Source organism: Puma concolor, chromosome B1, assembly GCF_028749965.1.
Source record: "Puma concolor isolate L17-30 chromosome B1, mPumCon1.1.hap2, whole genome shotgun sequence".
Taxonomy (NCBI): domain Eukaryota; kingdom Metazoa; phylum Chordata; class Mammalia; order Carnivora; family Felidae; genus Puma; species Puma concolor.
The window spans coordinates 203,247,085-203,264,203 of NC_141670.1; the positions used below are offsets into that span (position 1 = coordinate 203,247,085).

At 58.3% G+C, this 17,119-nt stretch overlaps 1 protein-coding gene across 1 annotated transcript; it reads left to right on the plus strand.

Annotated features, from left to right (window-relative positions):
• The first annotated feature begins 13,283 nt into the window (after positions 1 to 13,283).
• S100P (S100 calcium binding protein P) lies at positions 13,284 to 15,788 on the plus strand. The gene is made up of 2 exons (XM_025921884.2): positions 13,284 to 13,532; positions 15,512 to 15,788. The coding sequence occupies exons 1-2, from the start codon at positions 13,395 to 13,397 to the stop codon at positions 15,659 to 15,661; spliced, it is 288 nt and encodes a 95-aa protein (XP_025777669.1). The 5' UTR covers positions 13,284 to 13,394; the 3' UTR covers positions 15,662 to 15,788.
• Positions 15,789 to 17,119: the final 1,331 nt, after the last annotated feature.

Sequence of the window (17,119 nt, forward strand, 5' to 3'; positions counted from 1 at the left end):
TGGGAGGTCCAGTGCTTCTGATTCAAAGCCTGTGGGCCAGAGGGAGGTTTGATCTGCAGGGAGAGAAGCCAGAGCAGGAAGGGGCCCCGTGAAAGTATTTGGTCTGGCCTCTGCCTTCAGGGAGATGAAGTTCATTCACTTAACTTTCGCCGTGACCATGTGTCGCGTTAGACCCTGCTGGACACTCACAATTTCCAGGAGAGATGAGCTCAGGTTGAGACAGCTCTGTAAACATACAATCGCAGTCCAGTGCCCCCTGTGCTGGTTTTCGGTTAACCACGTAAGTTGAGTGTCCGCAGATGCTGGGGGTACATCCGTCAACAGAGTGCTTATCCACTTGGGTCTGATATTTGTAAGCTTAGAACAGTGCCTCATCATTGTAAGGCAGGAAAAAAACGTGTGTGTGTGTTGGGTAGTGGTAATTTCTGTAGAAAACAGAAGTGGGGATTAGGTGCGGGGGAGGCATTGCTCTTTATATAGGATGGTCAGATGACACAGACGAAGACGTTTGAGCAAAGACAGGTTGTGTGGAATATACGCGAGGGCACCTAGGGAAGGAGCGTCCCGTAGGTAGGTGGAGCGAGCAGGGCAAAGAGGTGAGGACCAGCGTGTGGCCCAGGTAGCATGGGAGACGATGGCAGGCCGGCGAGGTCAGAAGGAGCCATCGCCCTGAGTGCAAATGACGTGGAAATGGTTTGAAGGTCTACGTGGAGTAGCAGCAGCATCTGAGCGGGTCTGAGGAGACTCACTGGCCGCTGGGTTGAGAACTGCCAGTTGGGCGAGCAAGGGTGAGAGTGGGCAGGCAGCCCACAAACTGCTGGGGGTGGCCGGGGCAGAGCGGTTGCTGCAGGCGCCGGTGGGCATGTGGACCGCACTCTGAAGATGTCACCAGGGGACTGTGGGTGCGCGAGGATCCAGCAGTGGTTCTGGGGTTCGGGGCCTGAGTCCCTGTTGAGGGTAGCCGTATGTAGCCGTATCATTTGCCAAAGTGGGGCAGTCTTGAAAGTGAGAGGTGGCCCTAGTAATAATGTGGTTTGGGACCACAAGTGTAAACTGGCTCTGGCAGACAAGGAGGTGTAGGTAGGTACCCTGTGTTTTTAGTATGGTGGGAGCACTAAAGAGGGAGTCCACTGAGCATCGGGAGCTTGAGAAAACTTTTCAGACGAAGCGAGTCTTGGTTTGGGCCCAGAAGCGTGAGCTCAGATGCCTGAACAGCACTCCGGGCACAAGGAACCGGCGTCCCGTAGGTAGGTAGGTAGAAATGTGACGTGATGGAGAGGGTTTGAGGGTGTTTGCGGGGAACGGGGAGGCGGTGAGGGGGCTAGAGGGCATGGTTGTAGCGGTTCACATACGACTTTTGTAGAGTTTAAACTTGACCGTGTGTGTCCATGCTTCTCCCCCTGGGGAGTCTGTGCTCCGGGCCGCACCTGGACGTGCCGTCCAGTACTCCATAGCAGGGGTTATGTTGGTATATTCTGAATACTCAGCATTTTTGAATGCGTGACTAATTTTCAAATGACCTACCGCTCGCTAAAGAAGTCTCACAGTTGGGGCTGCTTCTGGCTGTGGGCCGGGCCCCTGCAGCAGGGCTATTCAAACTTAACGAGCAGCTGAACCCTTGGGGTCTCCTCAAAATGCAGGTTCTAACCTGTAGTTAAGGACCTGGGGGGGGGGGGGTGGTGAGTTTCTAATAAGCTCCCCAGTGATGCCTATGCTGCCGGTCAAGGTACCGCATTCTGAGTCCCAAGGCCGTCGAGTTAAGCATGGTTGGCTGAAAACAATCGAGAAGTAGAGTGACGGCGGGACGTGGAAAGATTTGAGCAGGTCAACAACACTTTCACGTTTGTAGTTTAAGAAACGGGCACATGGTTGTGGAAAATGGACAAGGCAGGGGTGTGGAGTGAGGTCGGGGATCTCACCGTTGTGATTGCACAGAGGGGAAATGAGGACTGAACCCACCTCCCTGTCTTTAACTTCCTTTGCCTGCTTGCGCTGTCACTCCTGGAGTTCTAGCCATTTCCTGTCCAACCGGCCCCTGAGCCTGCGGTCCTTTTATTAGAAGGGCAGTCGTGCGCTGTGCCGTGGCTCTTGGCCAGTGAGTGATCCCGGGAGGACTGTGAACACAGCCAAGCAGGGCTGGCGTTGCCAGGGTTGAGGACTGAGGGTCTGCACCCCCCTCTCTGGAAGCACCAGCCTCTGAGGTCCCTCACCTGGCTGTCCCCTAAGGCCAGACAGTGGGTGATTGTGCGGCAGGGTCACATGGAGGGTGAGGGGTGGAAATGGGGATTCTCTGGGAGTCCGTTTCCTTTTCTAAACGCTGGTGATCGGTATTACTACCTTTGTACTCATGAATAAAGTGTTTCCATGACGTGAATGGGATGGAATAGGTCAAATGCTAAACTCAAGGAGCTCAAAAGTGAAAACTGCGTTGATCCTGTTCTCGCTGTCAGCCCACAGCCAGGGTCCTACGGCTCCCGTCTGGGGTCAGGACCCTGGATGTGTGGAATGATGACAAAAGTCTGTATTAGAAGAATCTCCTTGGCATTTGACACTTAACATACGTTATCTGATTTTCACAAACTCGAGTGATCATTTTACTGTCCTCGTAGTTAGGTGAGGAAACTGGGGCTGCAGGAACCCTCAGGAACTGGCTCTGTGACCCTGGGCGGGCAACTCTGGGCCACCGTAAGATGATGGTTTGGCACTGTCTTCTCTTTGAGCTTCCTTGGGGCCTTGACATTCACCTTGTCTCCAGTTCACGTAAGGAACCAGCCAGCTCTTGGACAGTCTCAGCCCTGGCCCTTGAGGCAGAGCTTTGAAGGCCTGTGTGTGTCAGGAGGCCTTCTCCTGGGCTTTGGGAGCTCACGGGGAGGTCCGGCTCCCCTGGGACTTGCACACGGGTCCTGTATCTGGACCGAGTCTGATTGGACAGAGGGCGGCTGGGTTCCTCGCAGGCCTGAGACGTTCTCCGGAAAAGGGCACTGAACAAATGATCTTTGATCTTCCTCCACCCCCACTCCTAGGTCATCTGGGGACACCCATGATGCAGTTCTTGATAGCCCGAGGCGCCCTGAACTCGGGCTGGGCTGTACAGTCGGGTCATTGATTCAGCGTCACCGAGAGTCACACGTGTTCACCCACATTCCTCAGCTCCCTCAGGCACAGCTTCATTCCCTCCGCTCCGCCACTCAGGGACGGATGGAGAGTTCCTCAGTGTTTGTTTCAGTCCCTTGAAACATCCCTGCCTGACCCAGCAGTCCTCTTTCGGGCCGGTTGAACTCCCTCCGATGGTGGATTGTCGGTTTGTCCCTGTACTTCTGTCCCCTCTTTGTTCAGGCCCTTTGAAACTGTGTCAGTGGGCACTGATTAGAAAGGCCCTCCCTTCCTGTTGGAACTTGGATCGTGTGGTGACCCTCCGTCCAGCACTAGTTTTGGTCTGCGGTCAGCCGCCCCAGCTCGCTTTTGCTTTGTGATTTTTGATCATTTTCGCTTCAGTCTTTCTGTGCCTTGACATTTCATAAGCGCGTCTTGATTTTGTATGTTTTGGATTTTTTATCCAGATCGACAGTCTCTTGTGTTTTGGCTTGAGAATGACATCCTTGCGCGTCTATTGTAATTGCGATATATGCGGATTTAGGTTTACTATCTTATTCTGACCCGTTCCACATTCCCATTTCCTTTCTTGCCTTACTATGGAGTAAGTTTTTTTAAATTCTTTTCTCCCCACTTTACTGGTTTAAAATTTTTTTTTTCAACGTTTTTATTTTTTTTTATTTATTTTTGGGACAGAGAGAGACAGAGCATGAACGGGGGAGGGGCAGAGAGAGAGGGAGACACAGAATCGGAAACAGGCTCCAGGCTCCGAGCCACCAGCCCAGAGCCCGACGCGGGGCTCGAACTCACGGACCGCGAGATCGTGACCTGGCTGAAGTCGGACGCTTAACCGACTGCGCCACCCAGGCGCCCCCCCACTTTACTGGTTTAAAACTCATATACTCTTTTCCTATTCCTTTAATTATCCCCTTCAAAATGTGTACGTGCATAATTAGCTTACCAGAATTTAAAGTGGATGGTATCTCTATTGTCCTAAAATACGTAAGGATGTAAACACTAGGATATGCGATCTTTTGTTCATTTGTTTTTTGAGAGAGGGAGAATCCCACACAGGCTCCACACTGTCAGAGCCCGATGCAGGGCTTGAACTCAGAGGCCTAGTGTAAACACTAGGATATGCGATCTTTTGTTCATTTGTTTTTTGAGAGAGGGAGAATCCCACGCAGGCTCCACACTGTCAGAGCCCGATGCAGGGCTTGAACTCAGAGGCCATGAGATCATGACCCGAGCTGAAATCCAGAGTAGGACGTTTAACCCACTGAGCCACCCAGGCGCCCCTGTGTGTCCTTATTCTTGGAATATGGTTTTGCTGGGTGTGTAATGAGAATTCAGGTATCTCTTGGAACCAACTCCGCGGTCAGGACCATAGAGTGGAAAGGACCACAGGGTGGGCGGGCTTCGGCAGTCTCCAACCCCAGCTCCTTAGTGCTGCTTGTTTGGCTGTTCCCTAACCTTGACGATCATGTGATGGCCCCAGGGCCTGTGCACAGGTTGTTGCCTCTGGAACACTGCGAACATTCCACCGTATCTAAAAGGGAGTAAGAATGGAGAGAGAACACAGAGCACTCTGAAGGAATTCTGCTGTGGAGTGGAGCAGAGAAATGTGACCGGGCAGTGGCTCAAGGGAGGGTTTCTTCCTTTCTTTGATGATGTGTGACATGGAGAGAGGCGCCTGTTGGTGGGACCGACCTGTGTGACGGATGACGCAGGCCGAGCATGGCCCTGGCAGCAGCTTGCCCCTCTGGCTCCCCACGACAAGTCCGCGCCTCTCTCTTCCCTGCCAGCCTCTGGTTGAGTTAACATAGGCTTCCCTGCAGTTCTGTCTGAAACCAGCAGCCAGAGGCGCCTCAGCACTGACGTTCCATTTCTAGAACATTTCCTTTGGGAACATTCCAACCACGGTCCACATGCCCCTTACCCAGCACCTTCCTGCTTTCCCTGAGAGGCCTGAACTCCACGTGCTTGGGGACCTGCAGCCCTGCTGAGGCACTCCCGTCGCAATTGGTCCCACAGCTCACCCTGCCCTGCCCCACCCTCCCCTCCATGGCCTCTTGGGTCGCTCTCCCTCCTGGAGCAGTCCCACTTGATTCTGGGGTTCCGTGTTGGATGGTAATGGATTTATGAACCATGAACCAGAGTCGCCCCCCTCCTGCCCCCGTCCCCCAACGTCTCCTGGGGCGGTGACCTGAAAAGCCCACACAAGATGTCAGAGTTGTGGCTTTCTGGTGGAACAGCCACTCACCTGGCTTCCCTGGTGATGCCGGGGAGCTCACCACCCCTCCGCTTCCCCCCGGACCCCGAGCAGCCCTCTGCCCACAGCTCAGAGGCTTCGGCACCATTCGGCAGACTCGGGCTGTGCCTGCCCCAAACGTCACCCAGCAGGTACCTTGTGGTGGCGAGGTGGGCGTACGGGTCAGCCCCTAACCGACACGGAGGCCCTCCCATCATCCGCGTAGTATGTGTCAGATCCATTCTGTCCCTTCCCACAAACGGACAGCCCCTGGTGACAGCTGTGCTTGGTGGACCCTGAGGTCTTGGTCACAGCCGCTCAGCCTCAGTCCATTAATGCAGGCCCCCTGCTGGCAGGTTAGCGGAGGGAAAGCGCAGGGTTAGACCCCGGCAAAGCACGCCTTCCACTGCAGCGCTGATCTAAGCTAGACCACAAGGTGGTGTCCTTGGATGTGAAAGATGGCCAAGGTGTTTGCTGCTGGAGCACAAGGGTGGAGGGTGGGAAGTGCGGGGAGAAGGACAGTTTGTTTAAATCTTGACGACCTTGCGCCTGGGAGAACGCTTTTAACTATGGAGACACCGGCCAGCTTTCCTCACACAGCTGTGGGGGGTCACGAGCCTGTCACGGGTGGCACGATGTGACAGGATGCCGGCCCTCGCCTTGACCCTGACCCCTTCGGCCCTGGCTTCTGATACCCGCCTGGAGCCTCCTGGCCGCCTACCTCCATCCCTGTCCTGACATCCCCCGCAGCTCCAGGAAAGGGTCCTGGGTTGGTCTCTGGACACTCAGAGGAGGGTTGGGCCCCCTACCCCAGCCTTTGCGGAGCTCCCAAGCCACCGGTGGGGCAGCCCTGTGGGAGCGGTGCCATGGGAGGGAGGCTGGAAGGATGGGTAGAGGCTAAGGAGGCTGTCCCCAAAGGGACCAGGAGAGGAGGATGAGGCCGCGCTCAGCACTTGCCGGGAGGGGTTGGGTGGAAAAGCACCTGCGGATCAGGGCGGACGATGGCGCTTGTGAGCCTGAAAGGAAGGACATAGACTGCCACGCGGGCGGATTCCTGGAAGCTGGGGCACACGCAGACACTTCTGGAAGGAATCACGAGCACCTGTCAGTACTTCCCTTGGAGCGGGGGTGCTGGGCAGGGCAAGTGTTCTCGGTCCTGGCCCGTGCCTTCTAGTCCTGCTGGGCCCCCAAACCGCTCAGGAGCCACCTGTTGTGTCAACAGAAGTTATCCGAGTGGGAAGGGCAGGGTCCGTTATTTTGGTTCTTTTATACTTCCCTAGATGTAAAAAGCAAAATAATACTAAAATCGTAAATACAAAATAAAAAAAAGTTTCAAGGTCTATTTTTGAGAGAGAGAGAGAGGGAGCGAGTGGGGGAGGGGCAGGGAGAGGGGATCTGAAGCGGGCGCCGCGCTGACAGCCGCGAGCCCAGTGCCAGCAAAGGGTTCTCCTCTCCGCGTGCTTGCTAAGCCGAACCCGGAGCGGGCCAGCGCCTGGGAGACTCAAATCGCCGGAGTGCATAAAAGTCCGAGTGTCGGGCAAGGAAGGGGAGCTTGGCTGCCCAGCTCTCGCAGGAATGTGTGGCCGGTGGGGTTTCCGAGTTAGGAACAGAGCACGGCCGTCGGGAATTGGCTCACACAATTGTGGGCACTCGGCAAGTGTAAAATCGCGGGGCCGGCCCGCAGGCTGGAGATTGAGAGCAGCGTCAATGTCCGTCTTGAGCCCACTTTCTGCAGGCTGGAAACGGGCCGCGCTTCTGTTCTGCGTTCTTGAGTAGAATTCCTTCCTGTCCCTTGCTGTCCTGGAAACCTCGGTCTTTTCTCTTGAGGACGTCCGCTGTTTGGGTGAGGCCCACCCACGAGGCGGGTCACCTGCCTCCCTGCAAGTCCACTGAGCAGTATCTTTGCAGCAACACCCAGACTGGCGCTGGACCCGTCATCCAGCCAGGCTGACACCTAACATCGCCCGTTGCAGCCGTCAACGGGCAGCCTGTCCCTCCCCATCACAACCCTCGGATTACGCTTCATCTCGAGGGGAAAACTGAGCTCCCAGAGGTCCCCCACGAGTACGCGGCAGAGCCAGACTCAAACCCAACCCTGTCGACCCGGGCACTGGCTCCCCCGCCCCCCATCAGAGAATCGGCCCAGAGCCTGACGCTCGGCCCTGGTGGGGCTGGGAAGCGGAGTTTGGGGGACAGGCAGCCTGCAAGTGTGGGACCAGCTGACTTCAGGCATCACAGTGGCTTCAGTGAGGCCACAGCCTCTCAGCTCCTCTTCCTCTGTGTTCTCGAGATCAGCCCTGCCCTGTGCTCACACAAGACCCACCTAGGGGAGGGGACGAGCCCCGCTCACACAGGTCAGGATGCCGGGTCCCACGGGCGGCAAGGACCATCTTGCAGGAACCGGACGAAAGGGCCCGGGAGATGGAAAACCACAGGTCACTGCGAGGCTCCTGCTTTAGCTCGAAATTTTCTGTGAGCTTCTCGACCTAAATAGGAATATTTTTAAGACCCTGGTTGTTCCAGAACAGCACACCCTGTGCACCCCAAGGATAATGGGCACCTTGAAAAGGTAGGACTCAGGAGTTCAGAGTCCTGGAGCGGGTCTAATCTGAACCGTTCATTTTACAGGTGAGGAAAGTCGTCCTACAGGGGCAAAGGGACACGCCAGTCACTCAGCGTGTCAGCTGCCCAGCGGGGCTAAGGGCAGGTAGGCCCCAGGCGCCCAGGGACAGGAGACAGGTTCCTGCCACCACTCTTCCCAGCATCCCCTGTGCTTCTGCTTAAAAGGCAGATCGTGGGGCAGAATTGAGGCTAGTGTCGGGGATCCCATGAGACAGACACTGGAAGGACGTGAACATGTGAGAGTCAGCCAGGCAGGGGGTTAAATATGTAGAAAGGTGTCTGGAGCCCCCTTTACCTCAGCCAGCCTGGACTTTACTCTGAGCAGCCCAAACGGTCACGGCTTTTCTGATCCCTATCACCTGCAAGTCTTGACTCGCAGAAGAAAACTCCGCAAAGTTTCCTAAGGTGTGGCTCTGGAGGAGGCCCTGAGCCCCTGCGTCGGGGGCTGTAGGGCATCAGAGATGACAGTGAGGGTGGGCTTTTTTCTCTCCGTCGAGGCCCTTCGGCAGCGTCCACGTAGGCAGAAATCGGAGGTAAGCGGCCTGCAAGCCCAGGGATCCCGAGGACTTCAGGCAGTCACCGGAAGCTAAGAGAGAGGCAGGGAACAGTCTCCCTCTGAGGCCCCAGGAAGAAACCAGCCCTGCTGACAGTGTGAGTTTGGACTTGCAGAACTGTGGGAAGACCCATTTCCGGTATTCTCTGCACCTAGTTTGTGGTCATGGATTACAGCAGCCCCAGAAAGCTAACACAGCCAGTTGGGAATGCTTCCAGTCACGAGCCACAAGAATCCATCATGGCCTCATCCACATGGTGGCAACGTGGCTGCTGCTTCTCCGGATGTCACTTCCAGCTTTCAGAGGGAAGACCAGGGGAGACTGGAGAAAGGTTTGCAGGTGGCTGCTCGGAGGCCCAGGGCTCACTGCCACCTTCCCAGGAGTCCTGTGCCCGGGGCGAAGACAGGGCCTCTGCCCTCACAGCTACATGTTACATGCATGACCCCTGACATTCAGCTTATTCCTGAGAAGCTCATTTCCTCAACTCTCTCAGCCTCCTCCCTCAGCAAATATTTGTCTGCTACGTTACTGAGGATCAAACCGGTTTGTGCAGTGAGAGTGGAGAGGAGCCTGGGCTTCTCACCCACATCCTTGCTCTGAGCCTCAGTTTCCCCTTCTGCAAAGCGTGGATCAGATGCTGCGGCCCCCTCCTCTTCCTTCTCTTTTCTTCCCCCTGTTGAGGCCTCCCCCAGTTCCCAGATGTCCTTTGGGCAGTGACTACAGGACCCCTGAACTTTCAGGGCCGGAGGGCTCCTTACCCCGCAGCCTTCGCCCTGGCCTCCCTGCCTCCATTCTCACCCTCCTTATCTGAAGCTCCTACCAGCTGCTGAGTTCACCTAAAAGGAAAATCTGACCTGTCTCCAGCTGCAAACCCTCCAGCCCATCTGGTCTCCACCTGGCCGCACAGCAGGGTCACCTGGGAAGCTTTGGGGCAGTGCAGCCCAATGAAATTGCAGCTGGGGGGGGGGGGGGGGGGCGGGACCCTGACAGCTGGCGTTTAAAGTCCCCCAGGAGCTCTACTGTGCCATCAGGGCTATGGGGACCCGGTTTCTGGGACCAGGTCCCAGTGAGGCCGGCCTACAGGGCCTTTCCTGCTCTGGGCCCTTTCTCCTCTTCAGTCCACTCCAATTTCCCCCCTCCAAAGCGGCATTCTTTGTGCCTCTGTTCCTTCGCTCTGCCCCTTTGCCCCCTGTTCCGAGGGTCTGGCTCTCCACGCCCACCCCCCACCGCAGACCTCCCTCACCCTGCAGGCGCTGCCCTGGCCCAGGGCCTCCGTGCCCCTCTGCTCTCCCTCCTCGCCCTCGCGAGCCTGTCTCTGGCCGGGCACCCCAGAGGTCAGGGCCTGCACCCCCAACCCCGTGCAGGGGCCTGGGTGACTCAGAACTGGCCGCACCAACATGGCTTGGGGCCTATGCCTGATGGGTCTGTGCCGACCTGGGCCACACGCGAGGGGCCTTGGGTCATGTTTGCTGAGCGTAGATGTCCTCCTCCCAGTGACCCGGACCCCAGAGCCTGCCGAGCTGTTCCCATGGCAGGCCACGCCTCACCTGCCCCACTGCCCACATGCCTTTCCCCGAAAGCCCCTGACCCCACCCAGGGCCCGGACCCACAGGAGACATTTCCCGGCAGCCCGTCCCCCTCAGAAGTGGGCGACACCCTGGGCTCCTAGTGGGCAGGCAGCCTTTTGTCTCTTGGGCGGGGCCTCCCAGGTCTTTGTCTTTTTGTGGTTCCTGTTTGCCCTGCGTGCTGTGCTGGGTGTGGGGGAGGGCCCACACGCAGAGGGCTGGCTCAGCCTGGTAGGCGATTCCGGGGAGCATAATGCGAGGGGGCGTTTGTGCTGAGACGGGAGCTCTTTTCTCTCCTAGCTCAGCCTCCTCCGAAGAGCCACGCTGGTCCCTTCCCGGCAGGCTGGCCCGCGAAGACCACAGCCTCCCAGATCCTGTGACCCCTGACGCTCCTGTTACCCGGGGACCCCACAGAATCTCCATGCTGTAAAGGGGCACCAGCGACCGCGGGGCGCCCAGGTCTGGAGGGTGGGACGAAAGATCACCCCGGACCTGGTCGGGGACAGAAAGGTTTTTCTGCGTGATGCAATTCGCCATGTCCTTTCGGGAAGAAACTAGCTTTGCAGACAAATGTAGTGTTAAAAAACAAAATCCAACCTAGTACACTTGAAGGGCTCGTTGGCTTTGTTAAGGGGTTCAGGAACTGGACAGCACCCCAGATAGCAAGTAGAGGGGAGCTTCCAGGAGGTGTACAAAATGGAAGGTTTTGACAGGAAAGGGGGCTGTGAGAGGTTATCAGCAAAAGGACCGTGCGGGCCAGCACACTTTCCCTGGGTAGGGAGGTAGGGAATCAGGGAATCGCCTGCAGACCGTCTGTCTTTGGGGGGAAGGGGCTGAGGCCAGCTACTTCACCGGGCTGATCAGATAATTCTGACCCGTTGGTCAGGTTGCATTCCTGGGGGAGGCCAGAGCTGCAGCTACATCAGGTACGGAGGTCCAGTTTGGGGACTCGGCCCAGGTGACACCACTCGGGCCTGTGGTTTTCTTTGTAACAGCAGTTGCTGTTAAAATGTTAAGAGTTGAGACCTATCTGGAAAGTTAGTTACAAGGGGCGCCTGGGTGGCTCAGGCGGTTGAGCGTCCGACTTCGGCTCAGGTCATGATCTCGCGGTTTGTGGGTTCGAGCCCCGCGTCGGGCTCTAGCTCGGAGCCTGGAGCCTGCTTCGGATTCCGTGTCTCCCTTTCTCTCTCTCTGCCCCTCCTCCGCTTGTGCTCTGTCTCTCAAAAATGAGTAAATGTAAAAAACAAAAAAGAAAGTCACATGCCCCCATGTTACCTCCTGCGTGGTCGGCTGTCTGAGGTGGTCAGTGACTTCTGCTGGGCCTTCTTTTCTGTGTTTACTCTGACGGTGATCATCTAACTGCTTTAAAAAAAATCCCCACAAAGATGGGGTGCCGGGGTGGCTCAGTCGGTTAAGTGTCTGACTTCAGCTCAGGTCACCGTCTCACTGTGTGTGAGTTCGAGCCCTGCATCGGGCTCTGTGCTGACAGCTCAGAGCCTGGAGCCCGCTTCGGAGCCTGTGTCTCCCTCTGTCTCTGCCCCTCCCCCTCACACACTCTGTGTGTGTGTGTGTGTGTGTGTGTGTGTGTGTCTCTCAAAAATAAATAAACCTTTAAAAAATGTTTTTACAAAGATCTCCATCAGGAGAGGTCTTTGGCCTTGCTTTGACTTTTGCAACAAGTTTGAAAACAAAACATTGGAAAAAACCCACACACTCCTCACTAAATTATCGGGGTGGGGGAGGAGAAGCATCCTCTGCCGTGTCCTAGATAATGCTGGCCAGCCCCTGCTGGCCCCCAGCCGGGTCTTCACCCCAGGGTCTGGCAGGCTCCCCCTGACCCGCCTTCAGTCTCCTCTGCACCTGCCCCCTCCTTGGGCCCGTCTGTCTTCTGCCCGCCCAGCCCAGCTGTAGCAAGAATCTGGAAGTCACCTCCCCACCCTTGATGTCTGACCAAATTCTCCACCCCTCACCACCCCCCCCCCACCCCCGCTTTGGAGGGTAAGCCCTTGGCCTGCTTTCAGTCAGAATCCCCCAACCCTGTCTGCCTCCTCTTAGTAATTTCCCACCCCCTGACGCCCGCCCTCTGCTCCCCAGCCGGGTTTCTGCTGTGTTGGGAGTTGAGCCAGTCCCCTCTCCTTGCAATTGTCCCAAGCCCTGTTGTGACATCCCTGAACACTCTTCCTTCCCTTTCAACAAGTGTCATGATGGGACCTCTGACACCCTTTTGTCATGCTGGTGAGGCCCCAGGAGACAGGGACCTGGAATCTCACCCTAAGAGGGACTTGGCCAGCACAGCATGAGCCCGCCTGCGGGGGGCCTTGCTAAGCCTCCCCTGCAGGGTCCTGGGAAAGGAGGAGGGACTGTCCTAGGACCCGCTGCTGCTCCTGGAGAGTGCCAGGCTGGGGCTGAGTGTGGAGCCGGCTTCACCTCCCACCACCCTGGGGTTCCCTCGGTATCTGGCATCCAGGCCAGGCAGCCGGGCCCCCAAAGTGCCACCCCCTGGGGACCGAGGGAAAGGCGGCTGGTGCTCATGGAGCTCTGGCTCGGCTCTGTGGGGATCTGTTGCATCTGCCACAGGCCCTTGAGGTTCCGAAAGACTGTGAGTCCTCCGCACAGGCCATCGGGAGACACGGGCTTAGCATTTCAGGTCTGGAAAGCACACGGTGCCCCTGGGGCCCCCTAGCCAGGTGGCAGGAGAAAGCAGGAGCAGACAGGGGGGCTGAGGGGCCGGGCAGGGTGGGCCCTTCATCTAGCGGTGTGGCCTGGATGCGTCTGCCTGCCTCACTCCTCCAGCTGCGGCTTTGGGGAGCGGGACCGAGGGGTAAGCTGGTCCTGGCTGGAGTTCTGCTAAGCGCTACGGGAGCAAAACCGTGCTGCGTCCCACGTTCACTCAGACAGCCTCCCTGACGCTGGCCCACGGCGTGCAGGTCCCCCTCAAGTCCATGTGCACAGGGGCCAGAGGACCGGACAGGACCGGTCCACACATCCCTTACTCAACAAACGCCCACCAGGCCCCCGCTTACTGTCCCCCGACCATGGTGTCGGTGAATCAGTGATGAATGACCCCAGAAAATGTGGGTGCACCACAAGTGTGGGCTGGGCGAGGTTTCAGGAAGTGTCGACAGTGCATTTCAGGGACTGAGCAACGCAGAGGGGGGAGGGGCAGGGCCTGCAGACCGTCCAGCCCTGTTTGGCCCACCCTCTGTGTCAATATGAGGCTGGACCTTATAAGGTGCCTACAAGCCTCCCGTGGGACATTTCCTCGGCCGAGCCAGCTCCCAGCAGGACGGTGGGTCCACATCCAGCACCATGACGGAACTGGAGACGGCCATGGGCATGATCATTGACGTCTTTGCCCGGTACGCGGGGGCTGAGGGCAACAAGCAGAGCCTGACCAAGGGGGAGCTGAAGACGCTCATGGAGAAGGAGCTCCCTGGCTTCCTGCAGGTGAGCGCCCAGGGGCGCGGGCGGTGGGGGCACGCAGGGAGGGCGGGGAGGGCCGAGGGGGTGCCCGGAGCAGCCTGCAGGGGGACAGGGGGAGGCTACCCGTCCAGGAAAGGATCAGCTGCCCCAGGGGCTGAGGCCTCCAGAGCTCTGGGAACGGGAGCCGGGAGCAAGTGCAGCCAGGTCAATCCTTAAAACCAGAGTTAGGAGCTAGAGTCACAATTCACTTAGCACCAGGATTCTTTCTCAGCAGGGGAGGGGGGGCAAGTGGGAGAGCGAGGGATGCAAACCTGAACCTGAGTGGTGGGGGTGGGGTGGGGGAATCCAGGGCCATCTGTGAGGCTGCGTTTGCTGGTCCCTCACAGCTGCACCCCTCCAAGGCTGCGGGCCACAAACACCCCTGCTGCACTGCCTGCTGGGCCACATGCTGCCTGGTGTTAGTGGGGCTGACAGGGTACAGATGGCAGCTGGTCTCACTCTGCTGTGGGCTATGTCTGCCCAGGGGGCCTGCCCTCCTCTGCCTCCCCTCCCCCCTCCTCCTCCCCCCTCTCCACTCCTCCTCCCTGCTCTGTACCCTCCGGCTGCCTTCTCTTCCCTCCTTCTCCCCTCCTCCCTCCTCCCCCCACTAAACTCCCCCCTACCCGCCTTCTAAGGGCTCTAACACTGAGCTGATGCCTGAAGATGGAAGCCTGAAATTTTCAGTCTTCAAACGCACTGAGCGTTTCAGTATGTAAACGCAGTGAGGATATATATTTTTTTAAATGAAGTTCATCTGTTTTTGTCTATTAGAAATATGTGTCTGTGGTCGAAAATGTAAGAATACAGAATTGTGGAGGCAAGGAAGCCCCCAACACACCCCTCTCTCCTCTTCCATCAGCCTTTTCCCCGTGGAAAGTTGATGTGAATGAAAGTCTAACATATGCAATTTAATTTCTTTTCGAATTTAATATTACAGCAAACAGCCTCAAACCCCGAGGCTCACGGAACGCCCCGCCCAAGGGGCACTGGGCCTGGGTGCAGATGTTTTCCGATAACCAAACAAGTTTAAGAGTCTAACCCATGCGGATTTTGAGACCAAAGCCTGGGGGTTGCGGGAGGGGCGGGCGCAGGTGGTCCGGGGAACATAACTTGAGAACCAGTGGCCCAGCCCGGGATTCTCAACCTCCTGCCGGGGCACTTGGCCAAAGCAGGGGCTCAGGGCCCTCAATACTGCAGGCCTCCAGCTGATGCCGAAGCCCCCCGGAGCTGCAATCCTGGGCTGTTGGCCGCAAACTTGGGGAGCTCAGCGTGGGCGGCTGGGGGCACTGGGCCGCGGGGACGCCCCCGCTCGAGTGCCCCTGGGAACTCGGCGGCTGCAGCGCCTCCTGCCTCTGGGTCTCAGCCCTGCACCGGGTGCGGCCGGGCCTCCGCCGTCAGGTGGGCGGACACTTCCAGACCCCTGGGGGGGGGGGGGGGGTGGACGCAGCCTGGGTGTGTCCCTTCCCCCGGGTGCCCTGGGCCCTCCTCCTCCTCCTCCCCGCCTGGAGCCCGGGCTGGTGCCGCCGCCCGCCGTTGGTGGTGAGGAGCCGAGGCTCGCGCGGCACCAGACGGGTTCTGGGTGCGTGGACCAGACGCGGTTCAGTGAGGTGACCTTGCAAAGCAGGCGGCGTGCAGGGGTGGCGCGCGAGTGGCTGCGTTTCCTGGGAATAGTCACCACCCTAGGGCATCTTAACCAATCCAAAGACGACCCCCTGCAAAACTTCAGGAACGCGCGCGCCTGCACAGCACAGTGCAATTCAAATTCGGCCTAAAACAAAGAAAGCGTGAGTTAGTGCGTTAGTTCGAGCCGGCACACACCTTCGGGCAGTTCAGAGCTTCCTAGAACCCGGCGACTCGGTGACTCGGATGTCCGGCCCCCACCCCCCCCCCACCCCCGCCCCTAACGCCCAGCCCCAGCGCTTGGCCGAGGGCCCTCCGCGCTGACCCCGGGCCTCTGTCTCCAGAATAAAAGGGACAGGGACGCCGTGGACAAACTGCTCAAGGACCTGGACGCCAACGGAGACGCCGAGGTGGATTTCAACGAGTTCATGGTGTTCGTGGCCGCCCTCACAGCCGCCTGCCACAAGTACTTTGAGCAGGCGGGGCTCCACTGACGCCCTGCAGACCCAGATCCCGGCGGGGGCTCCGGACCCGCCCCCAGCTTCCAGAACCCTGGGGGTGATTGCTTCCCTGGGCCCGGCCTGCCCCCGACCCTCTGATCAGTAAAATGCTTGTGACACGTGCCTGTCTCCCTCAAGTGGATGATTTCCTTCCGCCCTCAGCGCCCCCACCCCCAACACAAGTTTTCTAATGGGTCACTTAGTGCTCCTGGCCTGCGGAGAGATGGACAGACACAGGGTAAGGGTTGGTTCAGGGGCCACTTTCCCGCGGCTGAGGCTGGCCGAGGCGCCGTCCCTGCTTCTGTGGCTTCCTGGGCCCAAAGTGAGCGTCCCCCTGTCCTGGATCCAAGGAGGCTCACGGGACACACATATCCATCCGTCCAGTCGGTCAGACAGCCGCTCACCAAACCCTGGCCCCTCCGTGTCTCCACCCGCGTTTCCAAGCCCCATCTTTTTAACGTACATGCTTGCGCCACACAGACAGGAAAACACACTTAGAGAAGAAACGGTGACGGGCGGGGATCAAGGGCCCACGCGCCAGGGTTTCCAGTTTTAGGAAACTGTCTTCATGAAGCAAAGCAACCCGCGTGACTCAGGTGAGGGCAGGGGAGTTAGGTCAGTCGTTTACCCTGGTTTGGAGACTTCCGGTCGCCTTCTGAATACCCAGCAGTTGAAGCCTCCCCTTAGGTTTGAGGACGTGTCCACAGGAGCAGAGATGGTGTCCGGAGCCTGGCCGGGGACACACCGGCAGGAGGCGTGGCTTACCCTCGCCGGGGCGAGCAGGGCACAGGTTTTGTAAGAGGGGAGCCCCGGCAGGTTAGATGGGGGCGGATACACCACCGAAAGCAGGGAAAGTCAAGCTAATGGGACGACCGGGGGCGGGGCTGGAATTGGATTTCTTCCTGCTGCTTCACGAGTCACAAATTGGATTTGTCCTGGGAATGATCAGTCACCCGCGGCGGGGGCAGGCCCCCCCCCCCCCCGAAGCTGCAGATACCAGAGCCCTCGATCCCCGCCCTCGCGGATAGCTGGGGTGCAGGCCCCTGACCCGGGTCCCCCAGACTCTGCCCCCACCCAGACGCAGAGAGGGGGAACCTGGAAGAACACCCCCCTGTGCGGCAAGGTCGTAGGAGAGGTTTCCAGCCTCGCAGCCTGAGCCTGGCCCTCCGGGCCTCCCCCGTCCTGACACCCTGAAAGCCTGGAGGGAGGGGTCTTCTCTGAGTCCTCACCCCCATGGTTCCCACGCGTTCCAGCTGAAAACCCCACTGCTGGGGGATGAAAACAACAGCTGGCCGCTTCCTTCCCGTGTGCCTGGGGCTCCTCTGCCGGCCCGCACGGTCGGTCCCCGGCCCTCCTCATCCCCAGGCAGGGCCGGTCTGTTTTCACCCCTCGGGACAGGCTGTATCAAAGCGTCCTGCTTTTGAAGAAGCTTCTGCAGTTCCCAAAGCAGCT

Bases quoted from the DNA above. Each gene is read 5' to 3' on its own strand.
- S100P (XM_025921884.2), top strand. From the start codon at position 13,395: ATGACGGAACTGGAGACGGCCATGGGCATGATCATTGACGTCTTTGCC. The intron at 13,533-15,511 runs GTGAGCGCCCAG...CTCTGTCTCCAG, and splicing joins AGCTCCCTGGCTTCCTGCAG to AATAAAAGGGACAGGGACGC.